The sequence below is a fragment of the Cannabis sativa genome, chromosome 2 (assembly GCF_029168945.1).
Source record: "Cannabis sativa cultivar Pink pepper isolate KNU-18-1 chromosome 2, ASM2916894v1, whole genome shotgun sequence".
Taxonomy (NCBI): Eukaryota; Viridiplantae; Streptophyta; class Magnoliopsida; order Rosales; family Cannabaceae; genus Cannabis; species Cannabis sativa.
In genome coordinates this window covers 90,671,284-90,685,624 of record NC_083602.1, presented here as the reverse complement: position 1 = coordinate 90,685,624, position 14,341 = coordinate 90,671,284, and the positions used below count along the sequence as shown (strand labels likewise).

Here is a 14,341-nt window from a genome sequence, read left to right as displayed (position 1 = left end):
TTTAAATATTTATATCGCAAATTACTCTATAAATATTTGTATTTATGCATTTCTATGTGTATAAAGAGATAATTTAAAAAAAACACAAAAACAATAAAAAATTTATAAAAATACGGTCAATACGAAATTGAGTACTAGCTAGCTACAAAGAAAATGGAAGTTATTTATTCTTCTTTTTGTTCTTTAAAATTAAAGATCATTCATCTCATTTTTTGCTCTAAAATACCATTTAATTTTTAATATCTCTTTATAACAAAGGTGTTTTCATTTACAACTCAAATGGAAATACTATATGGAACACCTTTACTAGTAACACCAGGCTCTGAAAATGGCTTTAAAAGTTGGTAAGGCACAACCCCAACTCCACACCGATTCCTCAAATTTTTGTTGGTGTTTCTTTCATCAATAATTCCTTCTAACTCTTTTAATCTCCCGTTGAATCTCTCAAAAGCTGCTTTTATAACATCATTTTCTTCCCACGAAGGCTCAATGTTCTCCCCTAGATACTCCTCATCTGGCGAATGATTCGACAATATATCCAAGACCGCCATCACTGTTGTGGCTTGAATTTGTGAAGGAAAGCACTGCATCAGTGCTTCCTCGGGTTTAGCCCAGAACTTCTCCAAAACTTCTTCGCTAGCATCCTCAGTAGGCATGTTGGTTCTGGCAATTGTTGGCCTATTAGGGAAATATCCTGCATACGTGTATTGTCCAAAGTTGACAGATGCATGGTGGCCGGATGTCACCCAAACAATTGTTGTGACAATTCCTATTAAGTCATTTGGTGTCTTTAAGAGTGGCCACCAAGGCTCGTCCTTTTTATCTCCATGACCAACGGTTCTAATTTCTGTCCACCATGATTGGAGCTCTAGGTCAGACTCAATTAGGGTTTGCTCTGGGTAATAATAGTTGACATAGTCGGTGACCCATTGTTTGATTATATCCCAAAGAGCTAAACCATCGTTGGCAAAAGGATAATCTTCGATTGTTAACTTTAGACCGTGTGGAGCACTCGAATCCTCCACAGCCATTCCCCTACAAGTGATGACATATTATACATACTCTAAACTTAATTAGTTTTATATGCATTTAGGTTTTTAATAATTAGAAATTATTTTATCAATCCAACAATTTATTATATGTATAATACAATATTATTACCTCTTGATGAGATCGGCCGGTAAGGCTTGTTGATCGAATCGCCATTGTTTGTCATAAGCATCAGCACATAGCTCATTGGCATATTTTCCAGGAGAGAATGAAGATTCAATTATGCCTCCAGCATTGACTAGTGCCTCTCTAGCTAGGGCATTAATCTCCATTGTGTATCGAAAATGTGGGTGTAACAATCTATAGATAGGGTGTATCACACTAAGTTGTCTGTTTGCTGCTATTATATATGGCTCAGTTACACAATGTGTTCTTAACCTAATCATCATTCCATATACAATATAATAACTCAATTAATTATGCATCCACATATACCACAATATCACTATCTAATTAATTTTTTCAAGAAAGGATAAATTTCATATTTGAGATCTTCTGTTTTACGAAAGTTATTGATTGGATTTTTTATTTTGTTAAATGACAAATTAGACCCTGTATTTTTTAAAATAGTACAAAATAATCCTTGAGATTGATTTTTGTCAATTTTTTTTAATATAAGCAACTTGAAATCAATTTCTATCAAGAACAAACTCAAAAAAATATAACCAATATGGTTATAACACTTCCACGTCATGTCATAACATTATTTTGTATCACTTTGAAAAAATATAAGGTCTGATTATTATTTAACAAAATAAAAAATTTTATTAATAACTTTTACAAAACATGAAATTCAAAATAATATTTTTCTATTAAAACATGATAATAATAATAATAATAATGAAAATAGATATACATACCAATGACTAACGAGTTGATGATAGCCAGAATCATGAGCTAGGGCATGAGCTTTGGCGAACCTCCATAGCCAAACACCAGTGGCATGCCAAGAAGGAGAAAAGACTTCCTTCCATTGTGGCTTTCCATCCATTGGTGGCCGAGTCAACTCAATGGCCAATGGTCTTAATGTTCCTTCCAAAGTTAGAAAAAACAATGTTCTTGATCCATATAATGTTGTTCCTTTTATTTCTCTTACTTTCTTTACATATGGTAGTAGTAAATCATGGTAATCTAAGATAAACAATTTCTTTTCTCTCATGGCCTGTAATAAACATATATATATATATATATATATATATATATATATAGTTTTATAATTAGCATATAAATTAATTAATTGAATATGTATTTATATATATATTTAATGTGGTTAATTAACGGAAACTTTTAGTTTAACTATTTTTTTTTTCCTTATTAAACTTAACTGTTAAAATTAATACGGATAAATCAATCAATTAATTTTTTTATTTGAAAAAATTAATAATTTTAAATATTTAAATTTAATTTAAAAATATCAAAAAAAAAAATAGATAATTATTTTTTTTCATATAATTCTTAATTTAAATATTAATTAGATGTTATAATTCAATTAATTACTAATACTTTATATAATAAATTTCTTAATTATATAATTTAAAATATTTAAACTTATTTACTTATTTTTTTTGTTTAATAAAACTAGTTAGGTATATTTTTTTATAAATAAATTTAAAATTAAATTAGATTTTATATATTTAAAAATATCATAAAATTGTATTAGATTTAATTTTATTATTATTATTTAAATTAATAATTAGGTAATAGCAACTCTAATATAATTTTAAGCAAACAAGCATTGTATGTTATTAATACTTAGTATATATATACCAAACACAATTGCTGGTTAAGAAAATAAAAAACTGATTAAAAAAATATTACCAAACGCCACCTAAATGATTAAATATGTTATTATTATGTATATGCATACCTCATCAAGAGTCATGAATCCTTTGATCTCACGTTCAATCAATTCTGTGGTGATTGCTGATTCTGGTGGCCCATAGATCTCTGGATCAAGTTTACTCTTCATTGGCCATTCCTTTATATAAAAAATTACATATTTTTTGTCAATAATAATTTTTGAAGTAAAAAAAACAAAAATTATAATCTTAAAATTGGAACTGTATATGATTCTTTATGTATAAAAGTATGTTATTAATTAAAATATAGATATTATTAACAACATTCTTGCTGATGTCACTTAATTAGTTGCTCTTTACTGTTACATTGAGTTAGTTAATTAGTTAAGTGATCTGTTGCAATTCTGTTATTTCATTTCTGGTTTTGTACTTGGCTGGATTCATATAAATAAAGGCAAAGGGCTACTCAGTTGAGTAAGGCTCATTTTACTTTCTTTGTTTTTCTCCATTGCTGTCTAGCTTCTCTTTCTCTACATGGTATCATCGTCTTCTGACTAACGTCCATGGAGTCTTCAACCTCCGATCCTCATACCACTGCTACTGCTGCCTCTCTGAATCACTGGAATCCTTTCTCCAATTCGTTAACAGCATCCCTCACCCTGAAACTTGATCGAAACAATTTCCTCTCTTGGAAATCTCAGGTGGTACCCACGGTAATCGGCCATGATCTGGATCAAATACTTTTCTCTGATGTCTCTCCCCCAGCAATTCTTGTTACAGGAAATCCAAATCCTGAATATACTATGTGGAAGAAGAAAGATCAGCTCCTTCTCTCATGGTTACGAGCGTCCATGTCTGAACCGGTTCTTGCATCTGTGGCTAACTTCCACACATCCTCCACAGTCTGGCGTGCCCTCGAACAGCGATTCTCTAGTCAAACAAAAGCTCGCCTGTTACAACTCAAAGGCCAGTTCTCTCATCTGCTCAAGAACAACCTCACCATTTCTGAATATGTTGACAAAGCTCAGTCGATTGCTGATGCTTTAATGATTGCTGGCTCCCCTGTTTCACAACAAGATTTGATCCTGCAGCTTCTTAATGGCCTTGGGCCTGAATACGATCCTGTCGTGTCTGGTATAACTTCAAGAAGCGATTTACTTTCCTTCGAAGAAGTACAAGCACTCCTGCTTTCTCATGAAACTCGAATTGATCATCATCATTCTATGAATGATCTCTCTGTAAAAATGCAAGCCAATCTTGCTGCAAGAAATGGCCCCTACAGACCTCCCTTTGGCTCCAATCGTGGCAATCAACCTGAAACCAACAGAAACAGAAGCTATGGTCGTCCACCAGGTGCAAGATTACTTTGCCAAGTCTGTCTTCGCACTGGCCATACTGCTGCCGTCTGCCACTATCGGTTCGACAAGAATTGGGTCACTCCCAAATACGGTAATTCTCAAACTCAGGCTTTTCTTGTTGAAACTGACATTCACTATGATCCTCAGGCTGCCACAACAACTATGTTTCCTGAATTGGGTGATGATGAATCTTGGTACATTGATACGGGTGCTACTAACCACGTTTCAATGGATACATCAAACTTGGCCGTGACCACCAACTACAATGGAAATGAAACTATTGCTGTAGGTAATGGTAAGAAGCTTCTTATTACTCATATTGGCCATACCTCCTTTCCTTCTTCCTTACCTACTAAACCCCTGCACTTAAAATTTGTTCTTAATGTTCCATCTATGACCAAGAATCTCATAAGTGTCTCCCAATTAACTTCTGATAATGATGTCTTTCTTGAGTTTCACAAATCGTGTTGTTTTGTTAAGGACAAACAAACAGGGACTGTGCTACTCAAAGGGAAAACTAAGGATGGTCTGTACCAGCTTGGTGAAGCCTCCAATACCGCTCTTCAATGTTATCTCACTACTCTGTCCAATGATCCTACAAATTCCAATTGTTGTACCTGTACTTGTCATTCAAATAACAATGTAATGTCATGTAATATTGATGATATCAATAAAACTACTGATTTCCCTACATCTTCGAATCATGTATTTACCATTACTAAACAGAATGACATCAACATTTGGCACCATAAACTTGGTCACCCTGCATTAAATACCCTCACCAAGATTTTACCACACATCAATTATACAGGGTCATTACAAACATTGCAATTTTGCAATGCTTGCCACCAAGGCAAGAGCCATAAGCTTCCATTCCCACACTCATCTAACAGAGCATCCCAACCCCTTGCCCTTATTCACACGGATCTCTGGGGTCCGTCTCACATTACCTCAAAGGATGGATTTAAATACTATGTCCATTTCCTAGATGACTTTAGTAGGTATTGCTGGATCTTTCCCCTCACAACCAAAAACCAAGCCTTTGATGTGTTTATCAAGTTTAAGAGCCTTGTAGAGAAGCAATTTGACTTACCTATCAAAAGTGTGCAAGCGGATTGGGGAGGTGAGTATCGTCCCTTTGCTAGATTCCTAGCTGATCAGGGAATTCATTTCCAACACCCCTGCCCCAGAACTAGTGAACAGAATGGCCGTGCTGAGAGAAAGCACAGGCATATTACTGAAACAGGCCTCACTTTGTTGGCTCAGGCAGGTTTATCTATGGAGTATTGGTGGCATGCTATGTCATCTGCTGTGTTCACTATCAATCGGATACCAACTCCGGTTATTGGCAACATAAGTCCCTATGAATGTCTATTCAAGAAATTGCCAGATTTCAACATCTTGAAACCATTTGGCTGCACTTGTTTTCCACATCTTCGACCATACAATGCTCACAAAATGGAAGTTCGATCTGTACCTTGCCTATTTCTTGGCTACTCCTCACATCACAAAGGGTACCTGTGTGAGCATCCTGATGGCCGCATCATAATTTCCAGGCATGTTTCATTCAATGAAACACAATTTCCTGGGAACTCAACCACTGTTGATCCCATACAGGTACATCATCACACTTCTACTCCCTCATTTACATTTGATACTTCCATTAATAATAATAATCCCACTAACACTCCTTTTATGATGCCCAACTCTACAAATGGTCCACCTGCATTATCTACTGGAGTACATGAGAATGGCACACCTGTTCCCAGTCATGCAAATGCCACTATTGCCACTTATCCAACACATGTCACTGAAAATCCCATTCCTACCTCTCCCACCAATCCCACAAACACAAATATCCCAGCACCCGTAGCCACTATCATGAGTCAAAATTTACCACCTGTCATCACTCACACTCAGCAGCCTCTCTCTTCAGATACTCACCAAACAGTCCACCCTCCTCGAACACATCACATGGTCACTCGTAGCCAAAATGGAATAACCAAACCAAAAGCCTTCTCTGCAACTAAATTTCCTCTCCCTGAAGCATGTATACCATCTGAACCTAAATCAACCACTGCTGCCATAAAAAATCCTCAGTGGTTCAAGACTATGCAAACTGAGTTTGCTGCTCTAAAGAAGGCTGGAACATGGTCTCTTGTCCCATACTCCCCTGGCATGACTGTTATTGGCAATAAGTGGCTTCACAAAGTTAAATTGAATGCCGATGGTAGTCTAGATCGTCTCAAATCTAGATTGGTGGCTAAAGGATATCTCCAAACTCCTGGCATAGACTATGAAGAAACATTTTCTCCTGTGGTTAAACCAGCAACCATCCGAATTATACTCACTCTTGCTGTATCTTTGGCCTGGACAGTTAAACAATTGGATATAAGTAACGCTTTTCTCAATGGGACATTACAGGAAAGAGTGTATATGGTGCAACCAGAAGGATTCATTGACTCCACCAAACCTAATCATGTGTGTCTTCTACACAAAGCCCTTTATGGTCTCAAGCAAGCTCCTAGGGCCTGGAATCAAACTCTAAAAAACACTCTTACTCAGTGGGGCTTCTCTGCATCTAAATCTGACAATTCTCTATTCATCTATGGCTCGGGTGATCATCAAATAATTCTCCTTGTATATGTTGATGACTTCCTTGTTACAGGCCCCAATGAAGCCCTCATCAACAAGTTCATTGAACAGCTCAATCAGTCCTTCTCATTAAAAGACCTGGGCAATGTTCATTACTTCCTTGGGATTGAGATTTTCAGGGATCATACTGGCATGTACCTTTCTCAATCTAAGTATATCACTGATCTGTTAGTAAAACTCAAAATGGAAGGAGCTAAGCCCTGTCCGAACCCCACAAGTGCAAGTGTTAAACTATCTCTCACTGATGGTGACCCTCTAGAAGACAAAACTCTGTACAGAAGCACACTTGGTGCCTTACAATATCTCACTCTCACTCGTCCTGATGTTGCTTATATTATCAATAAACTCAGTCAATTTATTCATGCTCCCACCTCAATCCACTGGGAAGCATGTAAGAGATTGATGAGATACCTAAAAGGGACTCTTTCACACGGGTTACACTTCACACCTGCTACATCCTTAACTCTTCAAGGATATTCAGATGCGGATTGGGCCTCGTGTATTGATGATAGGAGAAGTACTGGTGGATATGTCATGTTTTTTGGCAACAACATTGTCTCTTGGTCTGCCAAGAAACAGAACGTGGTGGCTCGCAGCAGCTCTGAGAGTGAATTCAGAGCACTTGCCAATGCTGCTGCAGAAATAAAGTGGCTTGTCTCTTTGCTCTCTGAATTGCACATACAACAATCTCAGTGCCCCATACTTTGGGTTGATAACCAAAGTGCAGCTGCAATTGCAGCGAATCCAGTCTTTCACGCTCGGTCAAAACACATTGAAATCGACTTGCATTTTGTTCGAGATCTCATTTTGGCCAAAGAACTCTCTGTGAGATATGTCCCTGCTCTTGATCAAATTGCTGATGTTTTGACCAAACCCCTCTTTACAGACAGATACAAGTACTTAACTGCCAAACTCAAGATGTCTACTACACCTTTTCGTTTGAGGGGGGATATTAACAACATTCTTGCTGATGTCACTTAATTAGTTGCTCTTTACTGTTACATTGAGTTAGTTAATTAGTTAAGTGATCTGTTGCAATTCTGTTATTTCATTTCTGGTTTTGTACTTGGCTGGATTCATATAAATAAAGGCAAAGGGCTACTCAGTTGAGTAAGGCTCATTTTACTTTCTTTGTTTTTCTCCATTGCTGTCTAGCTTCTCTTTCTCTACAGATATAATCGAAAGATTAATACTAGCTAGTGGGCTCAGAACTATTATGACTATGATGTGTTATATTGTTATGGAATAATTACATAAGACACCATTTTTTGTAAAATATTTACATTTTTACGTTCAAATAATGTTTTTTTACATTTTTATGGTTTTCCAAAAAATAACACGAAAATAACATAAAATCAACAAGAAAACAACATAAAAGTAACATGAAAATAACATCAACATAACAACAAAAAAACAACAAAAAATAACATACATACAACAAAAAATTAACAACAAATGAACAAAATTTCAACATAAAAAGACCGTATTTTATGTAAATAAAATCAAAAAAATCGTAGGAAATGTTTAAAATTCCGTGAAACCGTATTTTTGTTGTTTTTGTGCATTTGTGAAATTAACCCAATTGTTATCGATGTAATTAAGAAATTGTTTACATGTCTCACATATTATATACTAGCCCTCGTAGAATAAAACATACCGTAACTAGTTGAATGCTATATGGATTGAGACCTGCTAGGGTTTGCCTACCGAATTCTTCATCTCTAAACCAAAAAAATTTGTCCCCTAAACACATCCAACACAAATATGTTAGAGAAATCAATTAAATATTTTCAAATATTAATATGTTAGAGTAACGATTATATATGTACCAAAATATTATTTGCAGTAACTTTAACAGTTATTTTAACCAATCGCTCTACATATTTACATTATATTACTAATAATGTTATGTATATAATGTAAGAGTATAAGTAGTAGATTATTACTGTCCATTGGTTCTGGAATTTCGAATTGCAAAGCCTCATTAGCATCAGAAACAGTCTTTACTAGTCGAGGTAAAATGTTCTTGAGAAGTCCTTGGTTAGTAGACGGAGGTAGTTTGAGGCCATTATCGAAGAGAGAATCAATGGCCCTAAAATAAGGGAATCCAAGTGAAGAATCAGTCAAAACTGTTTGAAGAGAAGGCACCAAGGCATGGAGACCTGAATATATTGTCTTTGCTTGAAATGTCAGTTGTTTTATTTCTGAGAATGTTTCATCTCGAGGGACATATATAGTCCTACTTGGTTGCTCAGACAATGGATCTGTATCACACATAAAAAATAAATAAATAAAATATTTCAGTAGTTTATGGAGATTTTTTTAACATCTTGAAAAACTCAAAGGCACAATTTTATACATGTCAAAGTTTGAGAAGAAAAATATAATTAACTCTAATCATTCAACTTTAATTTTATGTAATTACCTCTTTGAGTGGGAGGACGTCCGGTCCTACAACGTCTAGGAAAAGGGCGATTTTTACCACCAAGAACAGGCCTTTTGAGATCTTCACTCTTATCAGGATCACCAAGATCATTGTATACATCGTAATCATAAATTCGTTCGAAAAATTTACGTTCTCCTCTCCCATTCCCTCTTAGGGTTTCCAATTCTTCTTCTCTTAACCTTCTTAGTCCACTTGGGGTTTGTGAAGGCAAATATGACTACTCCAATTGCAAACAATTAACCATATTTAAAAAAAGATAACATATCAAAATTACTATTATCAAAGCAATATTAGTTTTCTATAAAAAAAAATAAATAAATATTACTTATAAAATAAATAGAGAAAAATTCATAAATAAAGGTATCACTTTTATCTTTATTGTAGGATAATTATCTATTTTCGACACCTGCAGAATTTATAATCCAATTATGTTTATAATATGACGACGTAAATTATAACATTAGTTTTTAGAAAATTTTGAAAAACTTAATATTACGTTGAAAAAAAATAGGTTCAAAATATAATAGTCAGTTGCACACGTATTTAATTTTTATATGTGTGGAACTGATTTATTTTGAACTTTATTTTCGACATTGAATTATATTATTCAAAATTTCTCAAACATTGGTGGGATGTTATAACCAAAATATTCAAAATATGCAATAATTTCTCCAAGTGCTGAAAACAGAAAACGTTCCTACAGTAAGGACAAAAGTGATATCATTAAAAGCTTACTATAACTATATATATATATAATGTGAAGTTAAACACCTTATTTGTGAAGAAGATTCTCTTTTGAGGATTGTCAAACTTAGAATGCACCCAAGAATTACAGGTAACATTAACTGGACCATTTGGAAAACCCTGAAGAACAATATTCTTGATGTACATCTCTTTGTGATGCTCATTCTCAACTAGAACCGCACCAACGGTTCCGAAATCCGCTAAAACATCCAAATCTGTTTCGTATTGAATCCCTTCTTTGTTCCATAGGCTACTTCTATGTGCATATTTGTTAATTGTCTTCTTTTCCAATCCAGTTTCTTAACCAGACACAACAAATAAAGATGTATTATTCAGGATATATATTCATATATGTATATACAAGGCCGACCTTGAGACTTGTGGGGTCTTACAAAAATAAATTATTTCTAAATCTTGATTTAAAATATATGTGATATTTTTAAATCTCTAAGCTGAGTGGGTCCTAGATGCAGACATAGTTCATCGAAGCCCAAGATCGGCTCTCTATATACATATAACTTTTGTGCTGAGTAGCTTGAAGATTGAATAATTAATATGTTTATTAAAGCTGTATTTAGACTTTAATATATATATAATTGACAATTTTATATATCTAGGGCATAGGACCACGATCCATTGATCAAAAACTTTAAGTTTGCTAGATCTATTAATGAGTGTGTGAAAGGACCACTTGTGAATTGAACTTATCAATTAACATGAGGTACTACAAATTAATTTTATATAATATATAATTAATTAATATATGCCATTGAATTTTTCTTTTTAATTAATCACGTCCGTACCACACATTTTATTTTTCTTTTTGAGCATGATGTACTTATCATGATCATATCTACATATCACACCTTACTACACTAATTAGATCTATTTGGTTATATACTAACATATTATTATTAAACTAACTTACATACATGAATTTAAATAATTTATTAATTTTTTAAATATTATTTTATAATATATACTACAAAACAATACTTTTATGGTTCGTTTGGTACGCCGTATTGTAATGTATTGTATTATATTGTGTTGGATTATGTTGTATTGTATTGTATTAGTATTATTTAATACAGTACAATGTTTGCTATTGACTTGTATTAATTGATTATGTAAAGTTATAATATATTTTTAATACACTCGATCTCGACACCAACTACAGGTTTGGGTCTCGGGTCCGGGTTCGGGTCCAGGTCTGGGTTCGGATCTGGGTCCCGGGTCTCGGTCCAGGTCTGGATCCGGGTCCAGGTTCGGGTCCGGGGTCCGGGTCCGGGTTCGGGGTTCGGGTCCGAGTCCAGGTCCAGGGTCCGGGGTCGGGGTCCAGGTCCGGGTCCTGGGTCCGGGTCCTAGGTCCGGGCCGGGGTCCCGGGTCCGGGGCCTGGGGTCCGGATCCGGGCCAGGAATCGGGCCGGAGTCCCGGGTCCGGGTCTGGGGTCCGGGACGGGGTCCGGGTCTGGGTCAGAGATTGGTGTTGACCCCAAATTCTTTGTAAATATTATAATACGGACCATTTAGTATGTATTAAATAATACAACATATATTGTATTAAAAAATTTGGTCGTAATAATTAATACAATACATTGTTTAATCCAAACATAGTGTTATTTATTATTTAATACAATACGACCCTTATACGGCGTACCAAACGAGCCCTTAGTCACAACCTTTTAGTCACAACATAAATATTTTGTGACTTTAATTAGTCACAATAAAAAATTACTACTAAAACATAGTATTTAGATATACAAGTACTTGTCACTAATTTAGCTTTAATTTGTCACAACAAATATTATGACTAAAAACATATTTAGTTACAATAAATTGTAATTTTTTTGTGGCTAATGCTTTTAGCCATGAACTTTAATTTTAGTCAAAACATAAAAATAATAATTTATAGTTAGTCATAATATTTTTAATTTTAGCCACAAATTTCGTTTTAACTAGCTAAATTTAAAAAAAAATAAAAATTGTAGTGATATATATAAAAAAAAAATATGCTTGAAATATATATAACCTAATTTTACTCACTTAAAACATGCGATCATATATATACTTGATAATATAATTTTAATTAAATTTTTTATAACCATGCATATGCAAATTAAATGAATGACTTCGACTAATTAATAAACATATAATACACTTATTAAAAAAGCCCTCAAATTTACTTTCTCTTAAAAATACAATAAGCATATATATAAATCTAATTGACATTATATATATATATATAAATATGAATATACATATGAATACTTACTTGGATCGAGTTGAGAACTAAGAAGCTGAATAAGGATGGATCTTCCAAGCAAATCTTGAGTATCATCAAGGCCTCTCTTTAAACCAAGGTTAGATAACATGCCTCCCACAGTTGGGTGGACTGTCACAATAACCCTAACCCTAATCCACTTAATATCATCATCTTTTGATAATGAAGCTCTAATATTGAAACCAAGCCCAAGGTTCTTCTGTTTCATGATGATCTTATTATTATTATTTTTAAGGGATATTGGCCTAATTATACAAACAGGAAAGGATGAAAGATTATTTCCTCCATGGATGAATAATGGCTTATTACAGAACGAGTTGAGAAGGGTTTGGGATTTCTGAAATTGAGGCTTCAACATTTTTTTTATTATTATTTTTTTCTTGACATATTATATACATATGTAAATATATAATAGTGATTCATTATATATTAATTGGATGAATTATTGAGTTGAGCTAACTACCTTATCTAGATATGTATAATAGACATATAAGCATGGTCTATTATTATTTATAACTTTATTTGGAATATTTATATATATATATAACATAATTAAAATGTGAAGAAAGAAAACAAGACAAAAAAAAGTAGTTATATAGTTTAATTTTATGTATATAATAATAATTTTATTTCTCAATTATTCGAACAGCTATGAATGTATTATAATATTAGATAAATGTTAAGATATACATTATGGTGTCATGAAGCATTAAAAGAGGTAACAATTATTGGTATAAATTAATATTGAGTTACAGATATTTTAATTTAATAAATAATATAAAAAACTGCTAATTAACTATTAGTAACGTGCCACATCCGTAAACAACAATGAAAATTCTCTTTACCTAGAAAAAGAAAATGAAAATTCTCAAAATGGTTGTTTTCATACAATTTTTTAATCTGTTTTGGCATTAAAAAAAAAACTAAGTGTTGAGTTGTGGTCTAGAAACTAAGGCTTAGTTTGGTTGTTTAGGCACATTCCCTATAACTATCTTTGCCTAATTGTTTTTATTATTGTTGGTTAGTTTTAACAGTCAGGTTAGTTATGTTTATTATGTCTATAAATAGATATAACCATTCTATACATGGTAAGTTCAGTTAATGTGTATTAGTTTTAAAGTCATATATATATATATGGTGTTTTACGATGGAATATGATATTTTTAATTTATCTTTTTTAATTTTTATTGATTTTGACTTTAAAACTAAAAAAAAAAAAAGTTTGGCCAGTTTGGGTGGGTTAACCCGACCAAACCGCCCAAACCGTTGGTCGGTTTAATTATAGATTTCTTTTTAAAAATGGGCGGGTTGCACTTAAATTTTAGCAACCCGAACTTTAGATTAGGTTAAAAAATATATAGGGTAAACCGTCCAAACCGACCGATGTACAACCCTATGGCTAATAATATTTTTTTTGATAAATGAGAAAGTTGTATTGTTCAAAAAAGTGTTACAAATTAGTTGAGAGCTCTCAACAAACAAACCAATTTGAGTTTTCTTTATTAGTTTTTTCTTTTTTAAAATGAGAAAATCATGACAAATTTTAATCTTAACTCTATTTATTACAATTATTAAAACTTTATACATCTATTTGCCTTTCAAATTAAGAACAATATTTAATAGAGTAATTTGCGGCAAAACCCCCTCAACTATCATTTTACTTGCAAAAAACCATCCAACCTCATATTTTGGTGGGAAAACCCTCTAAAGTACTGTTCCGTTTACATTTTAAGGTGTCGTCCGTCCAGCTCCTAATTTTGCCCACGTGGCAATGACAAGTCACTAAAAAATTATCCTATGTGGCCATATTTTACAAAATAAAAATAAAACTTTAAGAGTAATTTGCGGCAAAACTCCCCCAACTATCAATTTACTTGCAAAAAACCATCCAAAAAACTTTAAGGTTGGATGGTTTTTTGCAAGTAAATTGATAGTTGAGGGAGTTTTGCCGCAAATTACTCTTAAATTTTTTGTTTTTATTTTAATTTTTATTTTGTAAAATATGGCC

The 14,341-nt window shown here is 33.3% G+C and overlaps 1 protein-coding gene across 1 annotated transcript; it reads right to left on the bottom strand.

Moving 5' to 3' along the window:
- Nucleotides 1-208: 208 nt before the first annotated feature.
- Nucleotides 209-12,808, bottom strand: LOC115719617 (linoleate 13S-lipoxygenase 2-1, chloroplastic). The gene is made up of 9 exons (XM_030648721.2): nt 12,325-12,808; nt 10,080-10,351; nt 9,288-9,525; nt 8,809-9,126; nt 8,520-8,605; nt 2,918-3,028; nt 1,911-2,212; nt 1,162-1,428; nt 209-1,035 (listed from the first exon to the last, which is right to left on the bottom strand). The coding sequence occupies exons 1-9, from the start codon at nt 12,689-12,691 to the stop codon at nt 276-278; spliced, it is 2,721 nt and encodes a 906-aa protein (XP_030504581.2). The 5' UTR covers nt 12,692-12,808; the 3' UTR covers nt 209-275.
- Nucleotides 12,809-14,341: the final 1,533 nt, after the last annotated feature.

Bases quoted from the DNA above. Each gene is read 5' to 3' on its own strand.
- LOC115719617 (XM_030648721.2), bottom strand. From the start codon at position 12,691: ATGTTGAAGCCTCAATTTCAGAAATCCCAAACCCTTCTCAACTCGTTC. The intron at 1,429-1,910 runs GTATGTATATCT...AATGATGATTAG, and splicing joins CATCAACTCGTTAGTCATTG to GTTAAGAACACATTGTGTAA. The intron at 1,036-1,161 runs GTAATAATATTG...CATCACTTGTAG, and splicing joins CCGGCCGATCTCATCAAGAG to GGGAATGGCTGTGGAGGATT.